This window comes from Nilaparvata lugens, chromosome 14 (assembly GCF_014356525.2).
Source record: "Nilaparvata lugens isolate BPH chromosome 14, ASM1435652v1, whole genome shotgun sequence".
Taxonomy (NCBI): domain Eukaryota; kingdom Metazoa; phylum Arthropoda; class Insecta; order Hemiptera; family Delphacidae; genus Nilaparvata; species Nilaparvata lugens.
In genome coordinates, this window is record NC_052517.1 from 3,789,458 (window position 1) to 3,813,930 (window position 24,473).

At 36.5% G+C, this 24,473-nt stretch overlaps 1 protein-coding gene across 3 annotated transcripts; it reads right to left on the bottom strand.

Moving 5' to 3' along the window:
* Positions 1-3,142: 3,142 nt before the first annotated feature.
* Positions 3,143-23,724, bottom strand: LOC111046809 (enolase). Of its 3 annotated transcripts, none has more exons than XM_039440530.1 (9): positions 23,575-23,724; positions 19,472-19,583; positions 17,508-17,687; positions 14,199-14,353; positions 11,099-11,223; positions 9,656-9,893; positions 9,038-9,224; positions 6,699-6,927; positions 3,143-3,925 (listed from the first exon to the last, which is right to left on the bottom strand). In XM_039440530.1, the coding sequence occupies exons 2-9, from the start codon at positions 19,532-19,534 to the stop codon at positions 3,798-3,800; spliced, it is 1,305 nt and encodes a 434-aa protein (XP_039296464.1). In that variant the 5' UTR covers positions 19,535-19,583; positions 23,575-23,724; the 3' UTR covers positions 3,143-3,797. The 3 variants fall into 3 exon arrangements, with proteins under 3 accessions (XP_039296464.1, XP_039296463.1, XP_039296465.1); XM_039440529.1 differs by having other exon boundaries at positions 23,059-23,597; XM_039440531.1 differs by lacking the exon at positions 23,575-23,724 and adding an exon at positions 22,574-22,676.
* Between the last annotated feature and the right edge of the window lie 749 nt (positions 23,725-24,473).

Below are 24,473 nucleotides of genomic sequence, written 5' to 3' on the forward strand. Positions count from 1 at the left end.
CCACTGCCGTTATAGCGTGGACCTCACTATAGTAACGTCCTCATACAGGAAATGGTTCCACAGCTTGATATCAAATTCAGGTCAGACTCTTGGATGTTACCAGTTTCTCTTTGAGAGCATCTTTGCAAAAGAGAGAGAGAGAGAGAGACCAAGAGAAAGATAGAGTTCTTTATTCATGTATGTTACAATATTTACTTGAGAGAGAGTGAAGAGAAATACAATGAGAGAGAGAGAGAGAGAGTGAGAGGGAAAAAAGAAAGGAAATGTGTGCCAAAAGGAAAGAAGAAATTGTTGTGAGTAAGATTCACTCCAAACTGACAGTATTTCTTATGTATAACATCAAAGCTTCAAATTCAAACAATGCTGACACAGTTTGTAGTGAATCCACACAATATAGTAAACAATTCATGACCTATAGCCTGATGCATTATTGAATTTCAAATACAGTTGAGACCTTTTATTTCGTTTTTGTGCCTTTTTCCTGCTGCTTTATCTTCTTCTTCTTCCTTCTCATGCTCTTCTTCTACATCATCATCTTCTTCTTCTTCTTCCTTCTACGACATCTTCTTCTTCTTCTTCTCCATCATCATCTTCTTCTTCCTCTTCTCCTTCTACTTCATCTTCTTCTTCTTCCTCCTCTCCTTCTACTTCATCATCTTCTTTTTCCTCCTCATCATCTTCTTCTTCTTCCTTCTCTCCTCCTACTTCTTCCTCCTCCTCTCCCACTTCATCATTTTCTTCTTTTTCCTCCTCTCCTTGTACCTCATCTTCTTCATCATCTTTTTCTTCTTCCTCCTCTCCTTCTACCCCATCACCTTCACCCTCTCTACCACCACTTCCTCCTTCTCCTCCTATATCTCCTTCTCATCTTCGTCCTCCTCCTCCTCCTCCTTCTCATCCACCAACTACACATCACCATAATCTCCAAGAAAATCCTTTTCCTTTTATCTCCCAAGAGATAACAGGGGAATAACATTCATAACAAATTTCCCTACATTTTCTGCTGAAGCTGTTTTTCTACTCTGTGTATTTCTTCCCTCTCTTCAAACAAATTTCCATACATTTTCTGCTGAAGCTGTTTTTCTACTCTGTGTATTTCTTCTCTCTCTTCAAACAAATTTCCATACATTTTCTGCTGAAGCTGTTTTTCTACTCTGTGTATTTCTTCTCTCTCTTCAAACAAATTTCCATACATTTTCTGCTGAAGCTGTTTTTCTACTGGTGTATTTCTTCTCTCTCTTCAAACAAATTTCCATACATTTTCTGCTGAAGCTGTTTTTCTACTCTGTGTTTTCTTCTCTCTCTTCAAACAAATTTCCATAAATTTCTGCTGAAGCTGTTTTTCTACTCTGTGTATTTCTCTCTCTCTTCAGACTGAAAAAAATCACGCAATTTCAAAAACTCATATCTCTGGAACGGGAGAGAATTTGGCCAATGTGATGACATATTATTGTTTCTCTCGTCAGGTTATATCATTCCAGAGAGTTTGAGAAATTTAATTGTTGACTATTTAAAAAAAATGAATGTTTAATTCATGCGATTTTAATAATTGACCAGTTTTGCAAAAACCTATGATGTATTCATGGAGTCCATGAAAAATGAAAATATCCCAGATTTGGTTGATATTGGGGCTATGGTTAGAGGTTGACCTAACAAGTGTTGTGTTATAATATGAGACGTTTTGCTACAATACAGGCTGAGTTATTCACTCAAACATAAAATATTACCTCCACTCTCAGATCAGAAATATCACTCATCTTAAAATGCTTTTAACTCAAGATTTCCTGACTGAATAATATTAAAATTCTATATATTTTTCGACAATCTATTATGGTATAGCCATAGAGAAATGATAGTATAAGAAGATTACATGGTATAGGTCGTTTATGTTCCAAATTTCTTTTCCTACAGTTACCTTGAAAAGTGGCCATTCCTGCACTGATTACAGATCGCAAAGAATCACTTTTCCGCTCTAGTGCGGGAATAGTTATTTGTGCAACTAGTGCGCAAAGTGACAGTTTGCTGCACCGAAAGAAAAGTTTACGCCCGAGCCGTAGGCGAGGGCGGAATGGTTTCTTGAGTGCAGCAGAGGAACTTTTCGCACGTATTTCACTTAAAATTTTTCCTACAGTTACCATTGTATATGAAAAGTGGATAATTATGGGTGAAATTGCCTGAAATCCATCAAATGTTTTTCTGTGTAATTTTATTATTAATAAAAACCTTAATTTATTTAAAATTAAATATTGTAGTAGTAAATGAATGAAGGGGCGGCTGTGTGCTGAATGTGGTGGCTGTTGCTGTCCTCATTGTCCATCGTTATTATTATAACGTGCACCACAACACTATACCACAGTCACTGTTACCAACTTTATTTTGATTTTGCTGCACTGGTGCTCCATATAACCTACTAACTATTTTGCGTTGCCATGTTGCAAATCTGGAGTGCAGAAAAAATTTTTCCCGCACTAGAGCGGAAAAGTGATTCTTTGCGTTCTGTAATCAGTGCAGCAATGGCCACTTTTCAAGGTAACTGTAGGAAATAGCTATTTATGTATTAAGAGCGTAATGCGCGACTTTATCGCTCGCGCAAAACAGTTATCACGAAACGCGAAGCGGAGCGTGATAATTTTGCAAGAACGATAAAGAAGCATTACGCGCGAATTACATACAAATTTTTTTCTACAACTGCCCAAACCTGTTAAATTACTTATATCGGTGGAGTTACAATTACCGACTTTTTAGGTTAAGACCTTTGACCTTTTGGCGAGCTGCTTACCATCAGCTGATCAGCGAGCATAAAGAAACTTCTGCGCATGCGCTAATGATTACAAAGCGTAAAGAAAATCTACTGCGCATGCGCGGATGGTTAGCGAGCGAAAAAGTAGATTCTCCTCAGAAATAAGCTGTCTATCAGCTTCAGTTAACAATTGAAATTAACATTGAAGACAGTAAGGCCCTGTTGCATAAGAGCCGGTTAAATTTTAACCGTGATTAATTTCACATGAACCAATCAGAGAAGGCGTTTTTAGACGAGATCTCTGATTGGTTCTCCTGGAATTAATCACGGTTAAAATTTAACCGGCTGTTGTGCAACCGGCAAAAAGAGGAGTCACTTAGGTATCAAGTTCAAAACAAACAATAATAATTCATCATTTTTTTATTAAATAACATGACATACATTGGATGTAGGAATTTACTATTGTTATATAGTATAAATATATAAAATGTGCTAGAACTGTGGGGTTAGTTATAAACAAAAATATAAACTCTTTCATAAAAGTGAACAAAAAAGTTTTTAGAAAAAAATTAACATACTTGTACAATGAGATATATGTCGACTAAACAATTTTTTATCCAACTTTCTTGGATGGTGTATAGTTTCAATGAGTAAAGACAATTTTATTAATTTTCCAGAAATTTCATAACCACTCAGCTACATCGTTTTATTCAACTCACAAGTAACTCAAAAAATAGAAATTCCTTCATTTCCCTTATGATCAGTAAGTTGAACGTTCGTTCAAGTCCCCCATCAGCGAATTTCCTAGCCACCCTACAATTTCCCCACTTGTAATCCAATTGGCTGTGAAAATTTCTCATTATTTGCTCTGATTTTTGTGAAATGGCTGTGTAAAAAGAGTTGTTTGGAAATTTTGTTGAACATTCGATCAATCTGCTCTAAAAGTTTCTCATTTGTTTCTCAATTTTGTTGGATCCGCTCACCGGTCACTTTTCGTTCAACTGACTGTTCGACCAACTCGTAACCGGAGCAGCGCTAACCACCCTAGATGGCGCTCCTAGACGGGGCATCTGAACGATTTTCCGGCGTACTTAGCGGCCGAACCCAGCTCTTCCTCGATTCTCAGAATCTGGTTGTACTTGGCCAGTCTCTCAGAACGGCAAGGTGCTCCAGTTTTGATCTGACCTGTTGACAGATGAAAAAATGAAATTGAAATAAACTGGTAGAAAATGGTATTCTTTTTCAGCTCGACCGAGCAGAATCTTATGAAAGCACCTGTAATGTGAAGAATGATAGACTTGTATAGCAACCCGTCGGTCCCGGCTGCTCAAAAACAGTCATTAGGTCATGTCAGAGGCCCTGAAATTAATCAATTGCGACCTGAAAACATTGGCACCAGACCTGAGCCAGCTAGGGCTCAGAATCAACAAATTGAGTATAATATAGGCTAACGGTTGCTATGTTTGCATCACCACATTCTTCCGCGTTTTGAGAGAATTCCAATTCAAGAGTTGTGCTTCCATAACGAAGAGTTACTAAGGATTTTACGTCCATGACGGATGAATGCATACATAGCTTGTTTAAGGTGGGCCGTCTACTAGAACCGATTTCGTCCGAACTAGCATCGGCCGAAAACTACCGAACTCGTCCGAACGATCCCCCAACAAACAAAGCTATAGATGCTCGTCCATTGCAACAGGTTCATACGTCCGTGCACGGCTGTCTCCGGCCGATCAAGTTTTCAATCCGAATTGAATGGGATTATCCGGTTCTATCTGGCCGAACTAACTAGTCGAGCTGAGACAACTAGTGTTCCTAACCTAAAATTGTTAGGTTAGACAAACCTATTTATTTATTACATTCCACAATCACAATATTAATATATTATAACTCAATTCGACATTGTTGTCTTGTTATTTTTTTAAGTTGTTCTGTGTCATAAAGATGTTTTACAAGCATTGTTCTATTTCAATGACGACTGAAAATTCAACACCATCATACCCTAAAATTATTGTGTCATAGCGTTCATCCTCAAATAACACTGCAAAGTCATCAAACAATATCATTTTAAGTTATTAAGATAAAATACTTCTACTTTTGTAGATTTCCAGTAATGAATAAATATTTAATCAAGATTTTTATATGAATAAATGAATAAATACCTGTGAATTTAAACAGTTATTTTAATGTGTTAGTGAAATTATGAGTTAATCTATTTTGTTTCTAACAACAAAAAACTAAGAGAAAACTGAATTCAAGTAGGAAAATATGGAAAAATCTACTGATGTGGAATTAGAAAGTAGAATTGTGTTATAATATATTAATATTGTGATTGTAGAATGTAATAAATAAATAAATAATAATTAGTAGGTACTTTCAAGTGGCATATTAATCTCATCGAAATCTATTCGATGGATGAAATCTTACAGACTTTGTAAACACACAAAGAAGAATAATTTTCCCTACTAAGTAGCTTGCCACTTCACTTTCTGGCGACCAGCCAACTACTGAACTGGACTGACGATAACGGTTCCAATGGACGACCATATTGGGCCGAATTAACGGCCGGCAGATTCGTCCGATCCAACGGCCGAACGGATCGGTTGAATACGGTTCCAGTGGACGGTTACCCTTAGGTGCTATAACGGAGAGATACTGTGGATTATATCATCCTTATTTAAAGAGTTTGACAAATTTACGACAGAACTTGGATGGATTCACGTCCATGACGGATGAATGCACACATAGCTTGTTTAATGCATGATAATAGCTTGTTTATCTTCTCTTACCATTGTAGTGTTCGCTCTATCCAATAAAAAAAATCTGGTGTGGAGCACTCACACAACTTTCCTTGCCGTTATGAAAATTGATCACCTGACGCTAGTGTTCACGCACATCTAAAGTCTACTATTTCATCTAAAGATCTGAGCCAGCTGGTGACAGGACTATAACGATGGAGACACACGAGGTCTGCTATCTCTTCATAGTGAATGATTTAATAAAATCAACAGTTCCCAACAGTTTGCAATTGAATATCTCGAATTTCGAGCTTATTTCAATTTTCAGGTGAAAATGTTACGGAACATTAATTGTAGAAATTTTATGCTCAATCCTTTCCACTTGAATTTTTTTGTTTAAATTGTATCTGAAGACTGATAATTGAGAATCTAAAATCAAACTTTGCATAGATGGGGCGAAGCTCCTGAAATTTTTACAGATATGGGACTTGTGGCAGTTGATAAAGCTTATCAATGACTATTTTAGGTATAAATTTGATCAAAATCGTTGGAGCCGTTTTCGAGATAATCGCGAAAAACCCTGTTTTTGACAACATTTTCGCCATTTTAGTCGCCATCTTGAATTGCATTTGATCGAAATTGTTCGTGTCGGATACTTATAGTGAAAGGACCTTAAGTTCCAAATTTCAAGTCATTCAGTTACTTGGGAGATGAGAAGATATCGTGTACACAGACGCACATACACTCATACACACATACAGACCAATACCCAAAAAACCACTTTTTTGGACTCAGGGGACCCTGAAACGTATAGAAATTTAGAAATTGGGGTACAGTAGGCCTATACATACAGTATGGAAACTTGGCTAGTACCCTGTCGCAAAAATCCGCCATCATGTTAGGAAGCGCCGCATTGTAATAGTATTGATGGTAGGTTCGGATCACTTTAATGATCCGGATCAATTGATCTCGTTCACTGCCACGAGCCAATCAGAAGACCAGGATTGGAACTTCCCAAGGTCACGTGACGTGTCTAGTATTTGCGCCATGTAAAAAGCATTGGTTAGATAGGCGTTTTATTGACAGTTTCCATTCTGTACCTATTCTGTGATTGGGGTACCTTAATTTTTTTCGGAAAGCAATACTTTCCTTACCTATGGTAATAGGGCAAGGAAAGTAGTGAATATAAAATGATGTGAAAATGGTTACTGGTTACATACCTGTGCTAAGTCCAACGACCAAGTCGGCGATGAAGGTGTCCTCGGTCTCTCCACTGCGATGGCTGACCATGGTGCCCCAGCCGTTCTTCTTGGCCAACAGATGCGCCTCGATGCTCTCCGTCACCGACCCAATCTGGTTCACCTTCAGCAGCAGACAGTTGCAAGCCTTCTTCTCAACAGCTGTTTGGATGCGCTTCGGGTTGGTCACTGTCAGATCGTCTCCAACAATCTACAAACAATGCAGAGAAATTGATCAGTTATCTATATTATATAGAAGCGAAATGGCACTCACTCACTGACTCGCAGAACTAAAAATCTACCGGACCAAAAACCTCCAAATTTGGTAGGTAATGTGCAGTTGGCCCTTTAGAGGCGCACTAAGAAATCTTTTCGCGATATTCCAACTCTAAGGGTGGTTTTTAAGGGTTTAAAGTTCGTCTTTTAGCATGTATATTCTTCTTATTCCAATATCTTAAAATTATAATCGAAATGTCCATACCATATGTTAATATAGAACTATAATCTAGAGAGAGTACCTCTTCGAAACAGTTGTTAACTAGTAACTGAATTAATAATTTTGTCAGGTTGGCATTAAGTTGAGTTGACTTTGTTAGGTTGGCACCAAGTTGAAGATTGAAATGCATTTATCGCGGAAAAATTGATTGGGCACTGCTACTTCAATCAGAGCTATTCCTGGGAATATTATATTACTAGCCGTCAGGCTCGCTTCGCTCGCCATATCCGTTTAGCCAGACGTTTAGGCTGGACCTCCGACTGGATCGTCCTAACATATGATAAAAATGCTCAAATGAAAAATGCAGGCGAGCGAAGCGAGCCTGCTGATCTCATTCTTGGACGATCCAGTCGGGGGTCCAAGGGGTCCCTGTTTAGACGGATATGGCGAGCGAAGCGAGCCTGATAGCTAGTCTATATATATAAAAGCGAAATGGCACTCACTGACTGACTGACTGACTCACTCGCAGAACTAAAAATCTACCGGACCAAAAACATTCAAACTTGGTAGGTATGTTCATTGGCCCTTTAGAGGCGCACTAAGAACGGATTTGGAAAAATTTCCAAAGATACGCCCAAAATCTGCGTTTTTCCAGCGTTTTCTCAGCTTTATCGAGAACAAATGAACAGAAAATGTTCAAATTTAGTACAGAAGCTCAGCTAGGGTGTAATAATGTTGTGTTAGAGGGAATTTGCAATAACGTCAAAGATACGCCCAAAATTAGCGTTTTTCCAGCTTTTTCTCAGATTTATAGAGAACAAATGAACATAAATTGTTCAAATTTAGTACAGAAGCTAAGCTAGGGTTTAATAATGTTGTGTTAGGCTAGACGGATATGGCGAGCGAAGCGAGCCAGACGGCTAGTACTATGATAAAGGAAAGAGCTGGCTTATACACACACGTAGGGGATAGGAAATTCACGAATGACGCATCATCACGTCTCAACTACTCAACTCATTAACTTGAATTCTGCATATAGATTATTAATTTACCGAGGATGGTTATAGGCCTATTTTGAATTCATCACAATTTCAGTAGGTCAAATCGATCAGATATTGGATTAGGATTATTCAAGCATGTAAAATATGTTTAGATTTACTTTAAACAGTCAGTCGAATCTACAGCACAAAGAAACGCAATACAGAAAAGCCTATATTAATTTTGTACTGTCATAAAAAGAAGTTCTATAGTGGGGTCCACGTCATAATGGCAGTGTTTGATTAGCAATGGTATTGCTATCTTTGTCTATCATTCGACAAACCAGATAGCACTACAATGGATTATATTGAGGTCCACGTTATAATGGCAGTGGAGTAAGTTAGGAGAACAACGTTGCCGAACCTCTGTTGTCAATACCTTCTATAGACGGTAGTTGATACACGTTCATTGATGTAATATTAACTGTTCATTCTCGTTTAAAATAATCAATTATATTTTATTAAGCAAGAAATTATATTTTTCAATAATTTCATAATTAAAATCATAATTGAGATGAAATATTTTTAATAATTGTTAATTCTACATTGTTAAAAACGATGATCTGGCAACAGAGCGAAACGAGAAAGAGATTTCTGCTTTGTTGAATGATAGACAAGGATAGCAGTACCATTGCTAATCAAACACTGCCATTATAACGTGGACCTCAATATAAATCAAGCAATTGCTAACCTCCATTGTGCTTTCTACTGAAAAACGACTACTTAAATATGACTATTCGGTCCAAAGCTAAATCAAGCAACTGCTAACCTCTGTTCTACTTTTGATTGAAAATCGACTACTTGACTATAAAATCAAATGCTAAATCGAGCAATTGCCAACCACCCACCTGAATGTTAGTGGCAGCGGTGATTTTGGACCATGCCTCCCAGTGGTCCTGGTCGAAGGGGTCCTCAATGGAGACAATGGGGAACTCCTTGATGAAGCCCTGGTACAGTTCAGTCAGCTGATCGCCACTGATCCATTGGCTCTTGTCGGATGCCTCGTTCTTGAAGTCAAGGTCGTACTTGTTGTCCCTGATAAATCAAACAAATTCGTAAGAAATTCGCAATCCTTTGAAAAACGAGGAGAGCTTGCAGAAAATTGTATTGGCCGAGCGAAGTGAGGTCTAAGATGCAAGTACACGGTTTGGCATTTCTCTTTATGTTCAAATGTTTATATGTTTAGCATTTACGGCGAAACGCGGTAATAGATTTTCATAAAATCTGACAGGTATGTTCCTTTTCAAATTGCGCGTCAACGTGTATACAAGGTTTTTGGAAATTTTGCATTTCAAGGATAATATAAAAGGAAAAAGGAGCCTCCTTCATACGCTAATATTAGAGTAAAAATCAGACTATAGAATTATTCATCATAAATCAGCTGTCGAGTGGATTATAAATTACATGCCGTGACGCATGCAATTCAATATCTCCATGTAACTTGGTATAAAATCAGGAATACTAACTTGTAGAACTCAGAAGCAGCGACATCCATGCCGATATCGACTTTGCCCTTGTAGCCGGCATTAGCAATGGCCTCCTGAATCAGCACCAGACCCTCCTTGTTGTCGAGGATGTTGGGGGCAAATCCACCCTCGTCACCGACTGCCGTCGCATCCAGACCGAATTTCTTCAGGATCACCTTTTTCAGGTGATGGTACACCTCGCTACCAATCTTCATAGCTTCTGTGAACGAGGAGGCGCCTGGAATAGAGACAAAAAACACAAATTAACTAGTAGTTCTGCGAACAGTAGACCTCGCTCATGAATAGCCTACAACTTTCAAACTAATGAGAAGGGCCATTAAGAAATATATGAGCAGATATGAGCAAATATAAGAACAGTATATTGTGAAGATTTATCCATGTCATCTATTATTTTCTCCATTGAAAGTGCTAAAGACATTGCTTCCAGGGACACCGGACTTATAAATGTCTCTCAAGGAGGTATCTTCATATCGTCCCCATATTATTATTTACAATATTACAAATTTTCTAACAATTAATTATAAGAAATTGGTCAACTGACAGAAAAATGGAATATGCAGTAGGCAATTTAGACTATAAATCGTCTCACAGACGATAGTGAGACGGAAATGATTCTAAATAACATGGGTTTGTTGGTGACAATGACAGAAGGTTGCTAATAATGTTTTTCATGGAAAAAAGATTCAATGTTATGGCGGCTTGTTATGCCTATGCAGTATGTTTATGCTCACAAGTCGGTTTCCGATCTCATACTACTGTAAAACGAAAACAAGAGCTACTAAGCTGTGATGACGTCTCCAGCCGATTCGGTAGGTCTAGAAACTATTCATCTATGAAAAAGGGACATATCGTACTGAAAAAGGAAGAAGAAATGGTGCAATAAAGTGAGAAGTTTTCTTAAATTAATAAATACAGTATGATTTGGAGCGGCTCAGACGTTTCAAGGTTCACCGCTGACAACTCTTGTCCTCTATCGATAGCATTCCAACGATACCATTCATTCAATACAGGACATTTTAGAACGACACAATTTATATTAAAACCGGAGGTCTTATCAAAAATCGTTACACATACGTTTCTGCGCCTTGTTTCAAAGAACTTGTATACCAAATTTCATCCAAATCGGACAATAACTGCGACTGTAACTGCGGTACAAACAAACAGACAAAAGCCGATCGAGTCGAAACTAAGACCTCAGCTTCGCTTCGGTCAATAAAAACATATAAACATTCAAACATTAAGAGAAATGCCAAGCCGTCGACTTGAATCTTAGACCTCACTTCGCTCGGTCAATTAAAAGGTACAGAAGCAATACTTTCCTTACCTGTATGGTAGTAGGTGAGTAGGTGGACCAAGGAAAGTACTGTAAAATGAATGAAGTAATGGATAAATAAATAAATACAAGAATAAATCTAAACTCACCAGTAGGCAGAATCATGAACTCTTGCATAGCCAGCTTGTTACCGGCGTGGGAACCTCCATTGATTACGTTGAAAGCTGGCACTGGGAGGATAATCTCCTTGTTGCATGCCAAATCAGCAATGTGCCTGCAAAACAAAACATTAAACTCAATTAGTAAACTAAATTGACTCAATAATAAGAAATGTTTCATTGATTATACAGTAAATTATCTATTATCATGTAGAATTGTTCACAAATTGTATATGAATTTTGTTACATGCCAAAGCAATGTTTCGGTTTTGTATATGTTTGGCCATTTTAACATAAAAATGAACTTTATTCCGAAGTGAAAAGTGTAAATTTAAAGTATTTTGCTGACTATAACCATAGAAAAACAATAGTGTAAGTAGATATCCCATGGTGTAGGGAATTTATGTCGCAACTTTTACTGTTATCTCAAGCCGATTACTGTCGATTATTGTCAATTTTTACTGTTTTGTTGGGACGATAGTGTATGAACGGCACAATTTGAGAGACTACCAGCATCACACAGCTGCATAGGAAAGTACTACGTGAACTATTGGCTTGGGATAACAGTAAAAGTTGCGACATAAACGCCCTATACCATGGGATATCTACTTATGCTATCGTTTCTCTATGCTATAACCTTAGTGTCCGGTTCCCCATTAGGGAACTTTGGACTATATACGGCGAGGTGGAACTACCCTTGGGTCTCCCCACCATTCAAAACCATACGCTAATAATAATGTATATGTTTCATTGATCTTAAATCAATTTCAAATAATTTTATTCCACTTATGAATATTTATTTCATTTATTCATAGATAATAGATACAATGCAGGTAAAAACAACAGGCATTCGCCCAAAACTGCTTTAAACCTTAATTTGGAATACACAGTCTAGAGGTTATGTAAATGATAACTTAATTCACACACTATTTTGAGTCCAAAAAATGTATGTACTACAATAATTTTAAATTTATCAGATTAATTAGTGAACATTAAATATGATTAGGCCTAAATATGAACATAGGCTGGCCACTAACGGTGGACCATGCATGATACACAAGTCGACATACATTGTTGTGTGTCGTCACAGAAAAACGCTTCGAGCAAAATTTTTGACGTTGGGTTTTTGTATGTCCAATTTTTGTTAATTCTATCTTCGCTGCTCTATTTGAAGTTAAATTATTTTTCCATCATTAACATTTGTAATTCACCAGTGGTGTATCCTATTATATTGAGCGATCAATTTCTGTATTTAAATATCTCGTTATTTTTATAGCTGGTTATTTTTATATCTCGTTATTTTTATATCTGGCTATTTTTCTATCTGGTTATTTATGTTTAACAGATCTCGAAAACGGCTCTAACGATTTTCACGAAATTCAGAACATAGTAGGTTTATAATATAAAGATTCGATTGCACTAGGTCTCATCCCTGGGAAAACTCGCTGAACGACATTAAACGGATAATTATTATTCATCCTTGAAAAAACAGCTGATAATAATTATTTCGTCGTCTGTTGGTGATGGAAGTGAGTGAGCGAGTTCATGTGTGTGGGACTGTGACAAAATTATGACTCAGCTGTTGAACTTTTGTAATCATTCAATCAGGTACTTAGTGCCGGTTGCAAAAAAGCTGGGTTATTTTCAATCCTGATTAATTCCAGTAGATCCATGTTTTTGAAATGGTCTTCTCTGATTTGGTTCACGTGAAGTTGATCAGGATTAAAATTCAACTTGCTTTTATGCAACTGGGCCTTTGTGAGGGAAATTTTTGCATTCCTATGGGAATTAATCTCAATTTACTGTGATTAGATAGAACATTTCTGTATGAATGTTATTATAATTTCTTCTTTCGTAATAAATTTTTTATGCCTTTGTACTCCAGAGCGAAGCTCGGTCCCCGATATTAATTTGTAATTCACCAGTGGTATATTAATGTTATTGTTTGTTTATCTATGTTAGAAGCCACTCGCTGATGACAAAACAAGCAAGTACATGTCTGTTTATCTAAACATTATCTAAACCTTGTTTATCATGCATGTTCTACCTTTAGTGACTGGCCTTAAGGTGCGTACAGATATACGCGCCGCGAACATGAGCAATTCACTTTTAATCAGCTGATGCCAAGCTTTTTATATCTGTATCTTACCGTTTCTGTAAAAATACAGATATAATCAGCTGATTAAAAGTGAATTGCTCATTTTCGCGGAGCGTATATCTGTACGCACAATTACACCTTTACGTTCAACTTTGGGCCGGTTTCCGAGCTCGGGATTTAGCTACGTTCTAGACTTTAAACAGCTAGAATCAAAAAATTGGCTTCCCGAAACGGGGCGTAGTCGCAGTTCAAATTAAAATTTTAAATTAAATTTCGAAAAACTAGAAAATTGAACACAAACTAAAAAAAGAGAAAATAGTGTAAAGTTTCAGCTATTTTGAATTATTAAGGGATATTTTATTTCGTCAAGGAAAAACGTTTCCAATTATAGAAATGAGAAAATAAAGATTATCATAAAAACTGCGACTACGCCCCGTTTCGGAAAGCCAATTTTCTGACTCTAGCTGTTTAAAGTCTAGAACTTAGCTGAATCCCGAGCTCGGAAAACGGCCCTTAATGTAATGAACAGAACCGTTCTATTAACTAGTAGTTCTGTGAACAGTAGACCTCACGCAGTATTCTCATCCACAAGTACCTGATTGAAACTATAAACCTTATGGAAATACAGCAATAGACTGGCTTCTCCACACATCTGTGTAATCACTTGTCAGCTGATTTAAGATGATTAATTCTATAGTCTGATTTTTACTCTAATATTGGCGTATGAAGGATGCTCCTTTTTCCTTTTATATTATCCTTGAAATGCAAAATTCCCAAAAAACCTTGTATATACGTCGACGCGCAATTAAAAAAGGAAAATACCTGTCAAATTTCATGAAAATCTATCAACGCGTTTCGCTGTAAATGCGCAACATATAAACATTCAAACATTTAAACATCAAGAGAAATGCAAAACCGTCGACTTGAATCTTAGACCTCACTTCGCTCGGTCAATTAATAATTTAGGTGGTTTCCGAACCGATTTGTACTCACTTGTAGAGAGGAACCCCTTTCTTGGCAGCTCCCGCCTTGCATACAGCGAGGGATACCCCCAAAATGGCATTGGCTCCAAACTTTGACTTATTCTCAGTTCCGTCCAGTTTCAGCATAAACTGGTCGATTTCCTTCTGCTGGGTCACGTCAAATTTCTATAAAAAAAGAATTGAAAAACTATAATTAATATAAATGAATGAAAGTCATAAAACAGATATCACCATCGAGAAAATATAGCATAAAGAGTTTTGTATCAAATCATTTTGTTATGTATCAAGTTGAGATGATACTGTATCAAGTTGAGATGATACTGTATCATTTTGTGTTGATACTGTATCATATTGTAGAACACTAATTGCTATAATCAGGTCCACGTTCTAATGGCAGTATTTGATGAACATTGGTGTTGCTATCCTTGTCTATCATTCGACAAAGCAGATAGCTCTATCCTGTTCTGTATCAAATTATGGTGTTGTGTATCGAGTTGAGATGATACTGTATTATTTTGTCTTGATACTGTATCATATTGTCGAACACTAACTGCTATAATGAGGTCCACGATATAATGGCAGTGTTTGATCAACATTGGTGTTGCTATCCTTGTCTATCATTCGACAAAGCAGATAGCTCTATCCTGTTCTGTATCGAATTATGGTGTTGTGTATCAAGTTGAGTTGATACTGTGTCATGTGTGGGTGATATGCCATGGTATAGAGCGTTCATGTTGTAAATGTGAGTGTCAACTGAAGCCGATAGTCCTAGTAGTTGTTTTTGGTGAAGCTATGTGACGCTGGTAGTCTCTCATACTGTGCCCTTCTTACACTCTTACACTCCCAACAACACACTAATAATAGACAGTGTATAGGGTGTCTATGTTGCAAATGTGAGTGTTAACTGAAGCCGATAGTCCTAGTAGTGTTTTTGGTGAAGCTATGTGACGCTGGTAGTCTCTCATACTGTGCCCTTCTTACACTCTTACACTCCCAACAACACACTAATAATAGACAGTGTATAGGGTGTCTATGTTGCAAATGTGAGTGTTAACTGAAGCCGATAGTCCTAGTAGTTGTTTTTGGTGAAGCTATGTGACGCTGGTAGTCTCTCATACTGTGCCCTTCTTACACTCTTACACTCCCAACAACACACTAATAATAGACAGTGTATAGGGTGTCTATGTTGCAAATGTGAGTGTTAACTGAAGCCGATAGTCCTAGTAGTTGTTTTTGGTGAAGCTATGTGACGCTGGTAGTCTCTCATACTGTGCCCTTCTTACACTCTTACACTCCCAACAACACACTAATATAGACAGTGTATAGGGTGTCTATGTTGCAAATGTGAGTGTTAACTGAAGCCGATAGTCCTAGTAGTTGTTTTTGGTGAAGCTATGTGACGCTGGTAGTCTCTCATACTGTGCCCTTCTTACACTCTTACACTCCCACAACACACTAATAATACAGTGTATAGGGTGTCTATGTTGCAAATGTGAGTGTTAACTGAAGCCGATAGTCCTAGTAGTTGTTTTTGGTGAAGCTATGTGACGCTGGTAGTCTCTCATACTGTGCCCTTCTTACACTCTTACACTCCCAACAACACACTAATAATAGACAGTGTATAGGGTGTCTATGTTGCAAATGTGAGTGTTAACTGAAGCCGATAGTCCTAGTAGTTGTTTTTGGTGAAGCTATACGACGCTGGTAGTCTCTCATACTGTGCCCTTCTTACACTCTTACACTCCCAACAACACACTAATAATAGACAGTGTATAGGGTGTCTATGTTGCAAATGTGAGTGTTAACTGAAGCCGATAGTCCTAGTAGTTGTTTTTGGTGAAGCTATGTGACGCTGGTAGTCTCTCATACTGTGCCCTTCTTACACTCTTACACTCCCAACAACACACTAATAATAGACAGTGTATAGGGTGTCTATGTTGCAAATGTGAGTGTTAACTGAAGCCGATAGTCCTAGTAGTTGTTTTTGGTGAAGCTATACGACGCTGGTAGTCTCTCATACTGTGCCCTTCTTACACTCTTACACTCCCAACAACACACTAATAATAGACAGTGTATAGGGTGTCTATGTTGCAAATGTGAGTGTTAACTCAAGCCGATAGTCCTAGTAGTTGTTTTTGGTGAAGCTATGTGACGCTGGTAGTCTCTCATACTGTGCCCTTCTTACACTCTTACACTCCCAACAACACACTAATAATAGACAGTGTATAGGGTGTCTATGTTGCAAATGTGAGTGTTAACTGAAGCCGATAGTCCTAGTAGTTGTTTTTGGTGAAGCTATGTGACGCTGGTAGTCTCTCATACTGTGCCCTTCTTACACTCTTAGCCCAACTCACACTTACGCGACTCAGTTAGAGAAGAGACTGGACTCTAGTGGAGAGCATGTGTTTCCAAATGGTGACACTCAGACCAGTCGATTCTAGTCTCCGCGACGTCACCATTTCAAAACACATGCTCTCCACTAGAGTCCAGTCTCTTCTCCACCTGAGTCGCCTGAGTGTACTCACACTACCTCGACTCAAATCGTAAGACTCCAGTCTCTCGACCTCACGACTTTCTTGCTCATTGTCACTACTTCAGTTCCATGCTACTCCATTTCTTGCCTCACATTATTAAAAATATGAGATCCAATTCGTCACTTCTGCGCAAGTAACAAATTTTATAATAATTATTATGAATATATTGTCTTATTTAAAACTTAACCTCTCTTTCATTGAAAATGCTTGGTACTATGCAACAAACTAATGTTTATGTAAATGCAACTCAAATCGAGGCTCGACCAACATGTCGAGTCGACGCTCGACTCAGTCCCACAGTTGTGAGGTTGCAGAGACTAGAGTCGACTGGTCTGAGTGTCGCCATTTGAAAACACATGCTGCGTCGAGAAGAGACTAGAGTCGCAGTCTCTTGCGACTCTATTCTCTTCTCGACTTGAGTCACGTAAGTGTGAGGTCTGCCTTACACTCCCAACAACACACTAATAAAATAGAACCATTCTGATTAGGATGATGTATGATTAGGATGTAAAATTAATGTGATTCTCCTTCTCCTTATTCTGCATCTCCTCCTCCTCATTCTTCTTCTACTTCCTCTACCTCTTCTTCACCTCCTCCTCATCCTCTTCTTCTTCTTCTTCATCATGAAAGAGACCAGACCTAACCTACAAATCGAACATAAATCTCCTTTTCTTCTTCTTTGTCTTCTTCATGAAAGAGACCAAACCTAACCTAAAAACACACCAGAAATCAGCTGTTTTTGTTAGACCTCTCACCAAATCAGCTGTTTTTGATAGACATCTCACCTGCTTGATAAGTTCCGGAGCAATGGAGTTGTTAATATGTCCGACAGCCTTCAACACCCCCTTGCCATGGTAGTTGTTCTTCTCTCCGTCTCTCAGCTCCAGAGCCTCATAGATACCGGTCGAAGCTCCGGACGGGACAGCGGCACGGAATAGGCCTCCGAAATCGGTCACAAGGTCAACCTAAAACATCAAAATCGGTTTTTAAAAACAGTAAAATATGGGCAAAATTAGTTGTAAAGTTAATGAGAAAATAAGTTGACAAAATCACTGGATTAACAGGCGAGATCAGTTGAAAAATCACTGGAGAAAATCTGTTAAAGGACTCACTCTATTAACGGACAAAATCAGTTGGAAAGTTAAAATAATAATGGAGAATATCAGTTGGAAAATTAAAAGAATAACGGAGAAAATCTGTTGGTAAAAATCATTGGAATAGCGGGCGAAATCAGTTAAGAAATCACTGGAATAGCGGGCGAAATCAGTTGAAGTAATCAACTCAGTTGAAAACAGTAAAAAATAAACAGAATGAGTTGAAAAGAATTACTGAAATAACGGGCAAGATCAGTTGAAAAATCACTGGATTAACGAAGAAAATCAGTTGAAGGAATCATCGGAATAAGTGGCAAAGCCAGTTGAAAACAGTGAAGAAAGAAGCAAAACGAGTTGATGAATAATTTCAGTAATATAGAGAAAATCAGTTGAAAAGTCACTAGAATATAAGATGAAATCAGTTGAAAAAATCACTGGAATAACGGACAAAATCATTTGAATAAATCGCTATAGTGAGGTGCACGTTATAATGGCAGTGTTTGATTAGCAATGGTATTGCTATCCTTGTCTATCATTCAACAAAGTAGATAGTGATATCTCTTTCTCGCTTTGCTCTGTTGCCAGATCGACTTCTAACAATGTAGAATTGATAATTAATTGACAAAATATTTCATGTTATGAAAATTCATTATGAAATTATTGAAAAATATAATTCCTAGCTTTATAATTGATTATTTTAAACGAGAATAAACAGTTAATATATCAATAAAGCTGTATCAGCTACAGTCTATAGAAGGCATTGACAAGAGAGGATCGGCAACGTTTTTCTCCTATCTTTCTCCACTGACATTATAACGTGGACCTCACTATAGTTTCAAAGTTAATGAGAAAATAGGTTGACTAAATCACTGGATTAACGGGTGAAATCAGTTGAAATATCACTGAAATAACGGGAAAAATCAGTTGAAAGTTGCTGGGATAACGGGAAAAATCAGTTGAAGGACTCACTAGATTAACGGAGAAAATCTGATGAAGGACTCACTGGATTAACGAACAAAATCAGTTTAAAAGTTAAAAGAATAACGGAGAAAATCAGTTTAGCAGTTGAAATAATAACGAAGAGAATCAGTTGAAAATTGAAATAACGGAGAGAATCAGTTGAAAAGTTAATAGAATAACAGATAAAATCAGTTGGAAAGTAAATAGGATAACGAAGAAAATCTGTTGAAAACTCACAGGAGAATTGGGCAAAATTGGTTGTAAAACTACTAGAATAACGGGAAATCGGTTGGTACCATATCCCTTCTATTTGGTTTTGAAGCATCTAAATTTAAAAATCTACTTTTTGAAAATAATTAAGGACTGAAAATGTTGTGAAGTAAACAACTACAAGACTTGACCTATTTAGGACTATGTGTTATCTAAATTTGGGAGAGGAATAGCACAAGGTTACCTTATTTTTCTCTCCCTATCATCTTGTGGATGTACTTATTGTATGAATCAATGAAGAATAAATAATAAAGATCAACCTAAACGGCAGTAGAAAATATGCAATATCCGTTGAAAATCCATTATGGACGAAAGCAGTAAGCCTAAAATTTATCTACATACGGTAGGTTCGTATAGATAAACCGAGTGGTTGGTTAATGGAGATTCTCATAAGTATTTTTAAATTTTAAAACCAATATACTTACTTCAACAGTTGGGTTTCCTCTGGAGTCGAAGATTTGACGGGCCTTGATCGATTTGATAGACATGTTGTTCGTTTGACAACTAAAATTCCTGACGAAATGGGTGTAGTGCTTGCTGAAACAAACAAAAAACAAAAATTTAGATAAGAAATTGCAACAGAAAATTGGTAGATGCAACAAAATATAACATAATTAACAAACAATAGACCTATCGCAGAATAGAATCGCAGCTTTTATTTTTTAGATGTATGGGAAGAAATTATTCAACGTTGCATTAAGGACAACAACATTTATTTTCCTACAGTTACGTTGAAAAGTGGCCATTGCTGCACTAATTACAGAACGCAAAGAATCACTTTTCCGCTCTAGTGCGGGAAAAATTTTTCTGCACTCCAGATTTGCAACATGGCAACGCAAAATACTTAATAGGTTATATGGAGCAACAGTGCAGCAAAATCAAAATGAAGTTGGTAACAGTGACTGCTGTGGCTGCTATAGTGAGCAGAGGTGCAACCAAGCACAACGCGCTAATTATTACATTATTTTATATTATAACCAAGGACAACATTTTTATTCAATTTGACAATAAATTAAGGTTTTTATCAATAATAAAATTACACAGAAAAACATTTGATGCATTTCAGGCAATTTTACCCATAATTACCCACTTTTCATATTCAATGGTAACTGTAGGAAAAACTTCATGTGAAATATGTGCGCAAAGTTCCTCTGCTGCACTCAAGAAACCATTCCGCCCTCGCCTACGGCTCGGGCGTAAACGTTTCTTTCGGTGCAGCAAACTGTCACTTTGCGCACTAGTTGCACAAATAACTATTTTCGATCAATCAATGAAGTCTAGAAAATCATCTATTAATGATAAATCATTAATACACAGTAGGCTATAAGGGGAACACAGATTGAAAAAGGAGAGACATAGCTGGGGAAAAGGGGATAAATCCGAAGGTTAGCCATGGAAGGGACTGAAGTGTTAAAAACTTTGCATTCTACAAAACTTAACGATCTATTAGTTTGATAATTATTTGAACAATATTAAATTATTCTAGACCTCTTATATTATATTATATTAGTAGCTCTAGTGAGGTCCACGTTATAATGGCAGCATTTGATTAACATTTGTGTTGCTATTCTTGTCTATCACAATAACTTGGTTGATTTCCAATATTTCTGTTTCAGATTAACCCTAGATGTTCTGGGAATCTGGATGGTTCTGGTGTCGACGCTAGAGAGCGCAGTGGTTGCCCCACCGTGGGCCGATCCGGGTCAAAACCCCTGTGCTACCGAACCAGGGGGCTGGCAACTACTCTACTGGCCCCCCGATCAGAAATGCTACCGCATTTTCCAGAAGGTAAAACCACAGAGAAAATATAGCATAAGAGGATATGCCATGGTTTGTAGATTTCATTCAAAAGTTTGGAAGTTTTGAATCAAATTTTGGCGTTGTGTATCAAGTTGAGATGATTCTTTATCACATTGTGTTGATACTGTATCACAGTTATAGCATAGAGAAAAGATAGCATCAGAAGATATCCTGTGGTTTGTAGAATTCATAAAAAGTTTGGAAGTTTTGTATCAAATTTTGGTGTTGTGTATCAAGTTTAGATGATACTGTACACGTTGTGTTGATACTGTATCACAGTTATAGCATAGAGAAAAGATAGCATAAGAAGATACCCTATGGTTTGTAGAATTCATTCAAAGTTCAGAGTTTCGTATCAAATTTTGGTGTTGTGTATCAAGTTAAGATGATACTGCATCACATCGTGTTGATATAGTATCACAGTTATAGCATAGAGAAAAGATAGTATCAGATGATATTCTGTGGCTTGTAGAATTCATAGTAAGTTTAGAAGTTTTGTATCAAATTTAGGAGTTGTGTATCAAGTTGAGATGATACTGTATCACAGTATACTGTATCGTGTAACTTATAAACTCTTTATGGAGAGGGAAAATCTGAAATTATTTTTCAATTAAAATTGGATTTGATGCATTTTTACTACGAAACCTACTTATTAATTATGTTTCTATAGTGGGATAACGTTCAGTCAACATTGGTTAAATGGCAAACATAGACTGTGTTATCTATATATGTCATGCTGACAGCTTCGAGTGAATTTCACTACAGCGCAGCTAATCTGAAACTAACCTTGACTTGAGTAAGTTATACCAGGTCAAAGAGACAAGGTTATTGCAATGATTCAATTAATTAGATGAAAATTATTGTGGGGAAAAATTAACCATATCTTATCTTGTAATATTGTTAGCATTTATGACGTCAGTGATTTATTATGCATCATCTTTTTGTATAAATGATAATTTACTGTGAACTGTCAGTATTGTTTAAACGGGAAGCATTGATCTTATTCATAAGGAATGCTGACAGAGAGAAGTCAATTTTGACTGTAGGACTTGTGATAAACTGATTATAGTAGAGAACAATTTTTTTCTACTATAGCAAGATGTAAAATGATAATTTTACATGAATTGAATTAAAATTAAAGTTACAATTAACCTAAATAAGTGTTATATTTTAATATAGTTTGGTGTTTTAATTTCTCTAAATTCAAAATTTTTAGCTTATATATATTTTTGGACGAAAATTGAACTTGAACGGTTTACAGTTGAAACATAACCTATTTTTTGGACATTTATTAATTTATCAAAATTTGGGAATGGAATAGATTTGGGCCAAGCCGGTTGTTCCTTCCAAAATTATATTTATATGATTTGTGATTCTGTCCACGAATAAATAAATGAGTTTCAAAATTTATTTTATATTTGTTAACTAACTTAAGACTTAAATGAACCTGAGACTTTTGTCCATGCTTCAAATTAGATACAAACTTTGTTGAATATGAACTATCTTTGAAAAATTTATAGTAAGATTATGCCCAATAAAAACAAAAGATGAGAATGATTTTTAGTTTTCTATTTTTTAATATAATTAAAATTATTCTACCTAACCCCAAAAATATATTATAAAATTCTCTGTTTATTGGGACCAAGTCTCTTTGATCAAGGCAGACTGTAGTTTGAAACAACAGAAATTAGTAAAGTTTCTAAATTCAGTTAACTTGGCATATTTACCGGTATCAGAGTAGAAATATTTGAATAAATTTCAGTAAAAACAACAAATAGTAAGACGTGACGTTTCACAAGTAGTAACGTACACAGACTTCAACCTTAATTTGACCTTTCAAATCATTTGACACTCAAAACATTCAATGAATGACAGATCGGTCTTCAAATGCCATCAACTTTTGTTTTCAAAGAGATTTCAAAAAATAAAGCAAATAATTCACACAATATAGAAAACCCAATTTGAAATAAATAACCCAACATTAAAAACTGGAAATTTTAAAATTAACTTGAAGAAATCAATTTGCTTAGGAAACTGAATTGATAAATTTTAAGGTTATGTTACCGTTTTCAAGTTCTCAGATAATTTTTAAAGCTTAAAATTTTAAACTGACGAATAAATGATTTTGAAATTAATATATAAACTTTGAAGTTAATATAAAACACAATGATGAACATTAAACTAAGTTATAAATGATAATTTTCATACTTACAAGATTAACCTCATTCTCTAAAACTTTTTCATGCACAGATGTTATTCAAAGATTACAAGTTTAGTTATAAAATAGTTTATTGAATTGTTGATTAAAAATATGAAAATGTATGGCAAATTCACTTCCAAATCAAAAAGTATGAAAACAAAACCTTAAGTAAAACCAAACCAATAAGAAAACCGGCTTTCTTCAAAGTTACTTAGGAGATTGTAGACTGTTTTGACAAGAATAAATTGTCATTCAAACTAATAAAATATTACAATTAATCTTCAAAGGCATGTGTACAATTTAAGTTATAAAGAATTAGAGAACATTTGGAAGTTTTTGACAGTTTTTAAAAGTTTCTAACGCATTTGACCTTGGTTGAAAGTTTAGTGAACAAGTTCATTAACACAGATATTTTTAAACACTAGTAAACTGTTGAAAACTATTAACAAGCCACCTTTGTTGTTGTATTTGAAGTAAAAAAATTACAAGTTTTAAGTAAATTTGAACATAAATTCTAGTAAAACTTACAGAAACACTGGCCGGTGAACGATGAGAATGTTTAGAGGTGATTTTGACCTCTTGAAGAAGACAATTTTGACAAGGACAAAGGAATTTATAGGCGGTCTGCCATTGAATTTGAAAATAGTGATACTGTAAGCTCCTGCCACCTAGAGTCAAAACTGTGAACTATTCGAGATCTTCATTACACTGCGCGGTAGATTTGAATTTCATTTTTGGATTTTCTTATATGAACTTTGAAGTGTAGAAGTACATTCTAAGTCATAGATAACCTTTCCACTCCTTATTTTCCATTTCCTTGTCATGCTTTTTATTCTCATTCTCCTCCTGATACTTTTGTTTATTCTTATTCTTCTCTTTTACAAATCTGCTTATTTCTTTTTCTTCACTCCTTCTCATCATCCTTCACTCATTCTTCTCATCTCCTTCTCCTTCGATCCTTCTTCTTCTTTGCTCTTTCTCCTTCACTAATTCTTCTCTTTCTCTCTTTTCCCGTCTCACCTTCTCATCTTCTCCTCTCCCACTCTTTTTCTCCTTCTCAACTTGTCCTTCTCACCTTCTCCTTCTCCTTCACTCCTTCTCCTTCACTCCCACTCTTCTTCTCCTTCTCACCTTGTCCTTCACACCTTCTCCTTCTCACCTTCTCCTTCTCCTTCTCTCCTCCTTCTCTTTCTCTCTTTCTCCTTCACTAATTCTTCTCCTTCTCTCTTTTCCCGTCTCACCTTCTCATCTTCTCCTCTCCCACTCTTTTTCTCCTTCTCAACTTGTCCTTCTCACCTTCTCCTTCTCTCCCACTCTTCTTCTCCTTCTCACCTTGTCCTTCACACCTTCTCCTTCTCACCTTCTCCTTCACTCCTTCTCCTTCTCTCCTCCTTCTCTTTCTCCTCACTCCTTCTCCTTCTCTTCTC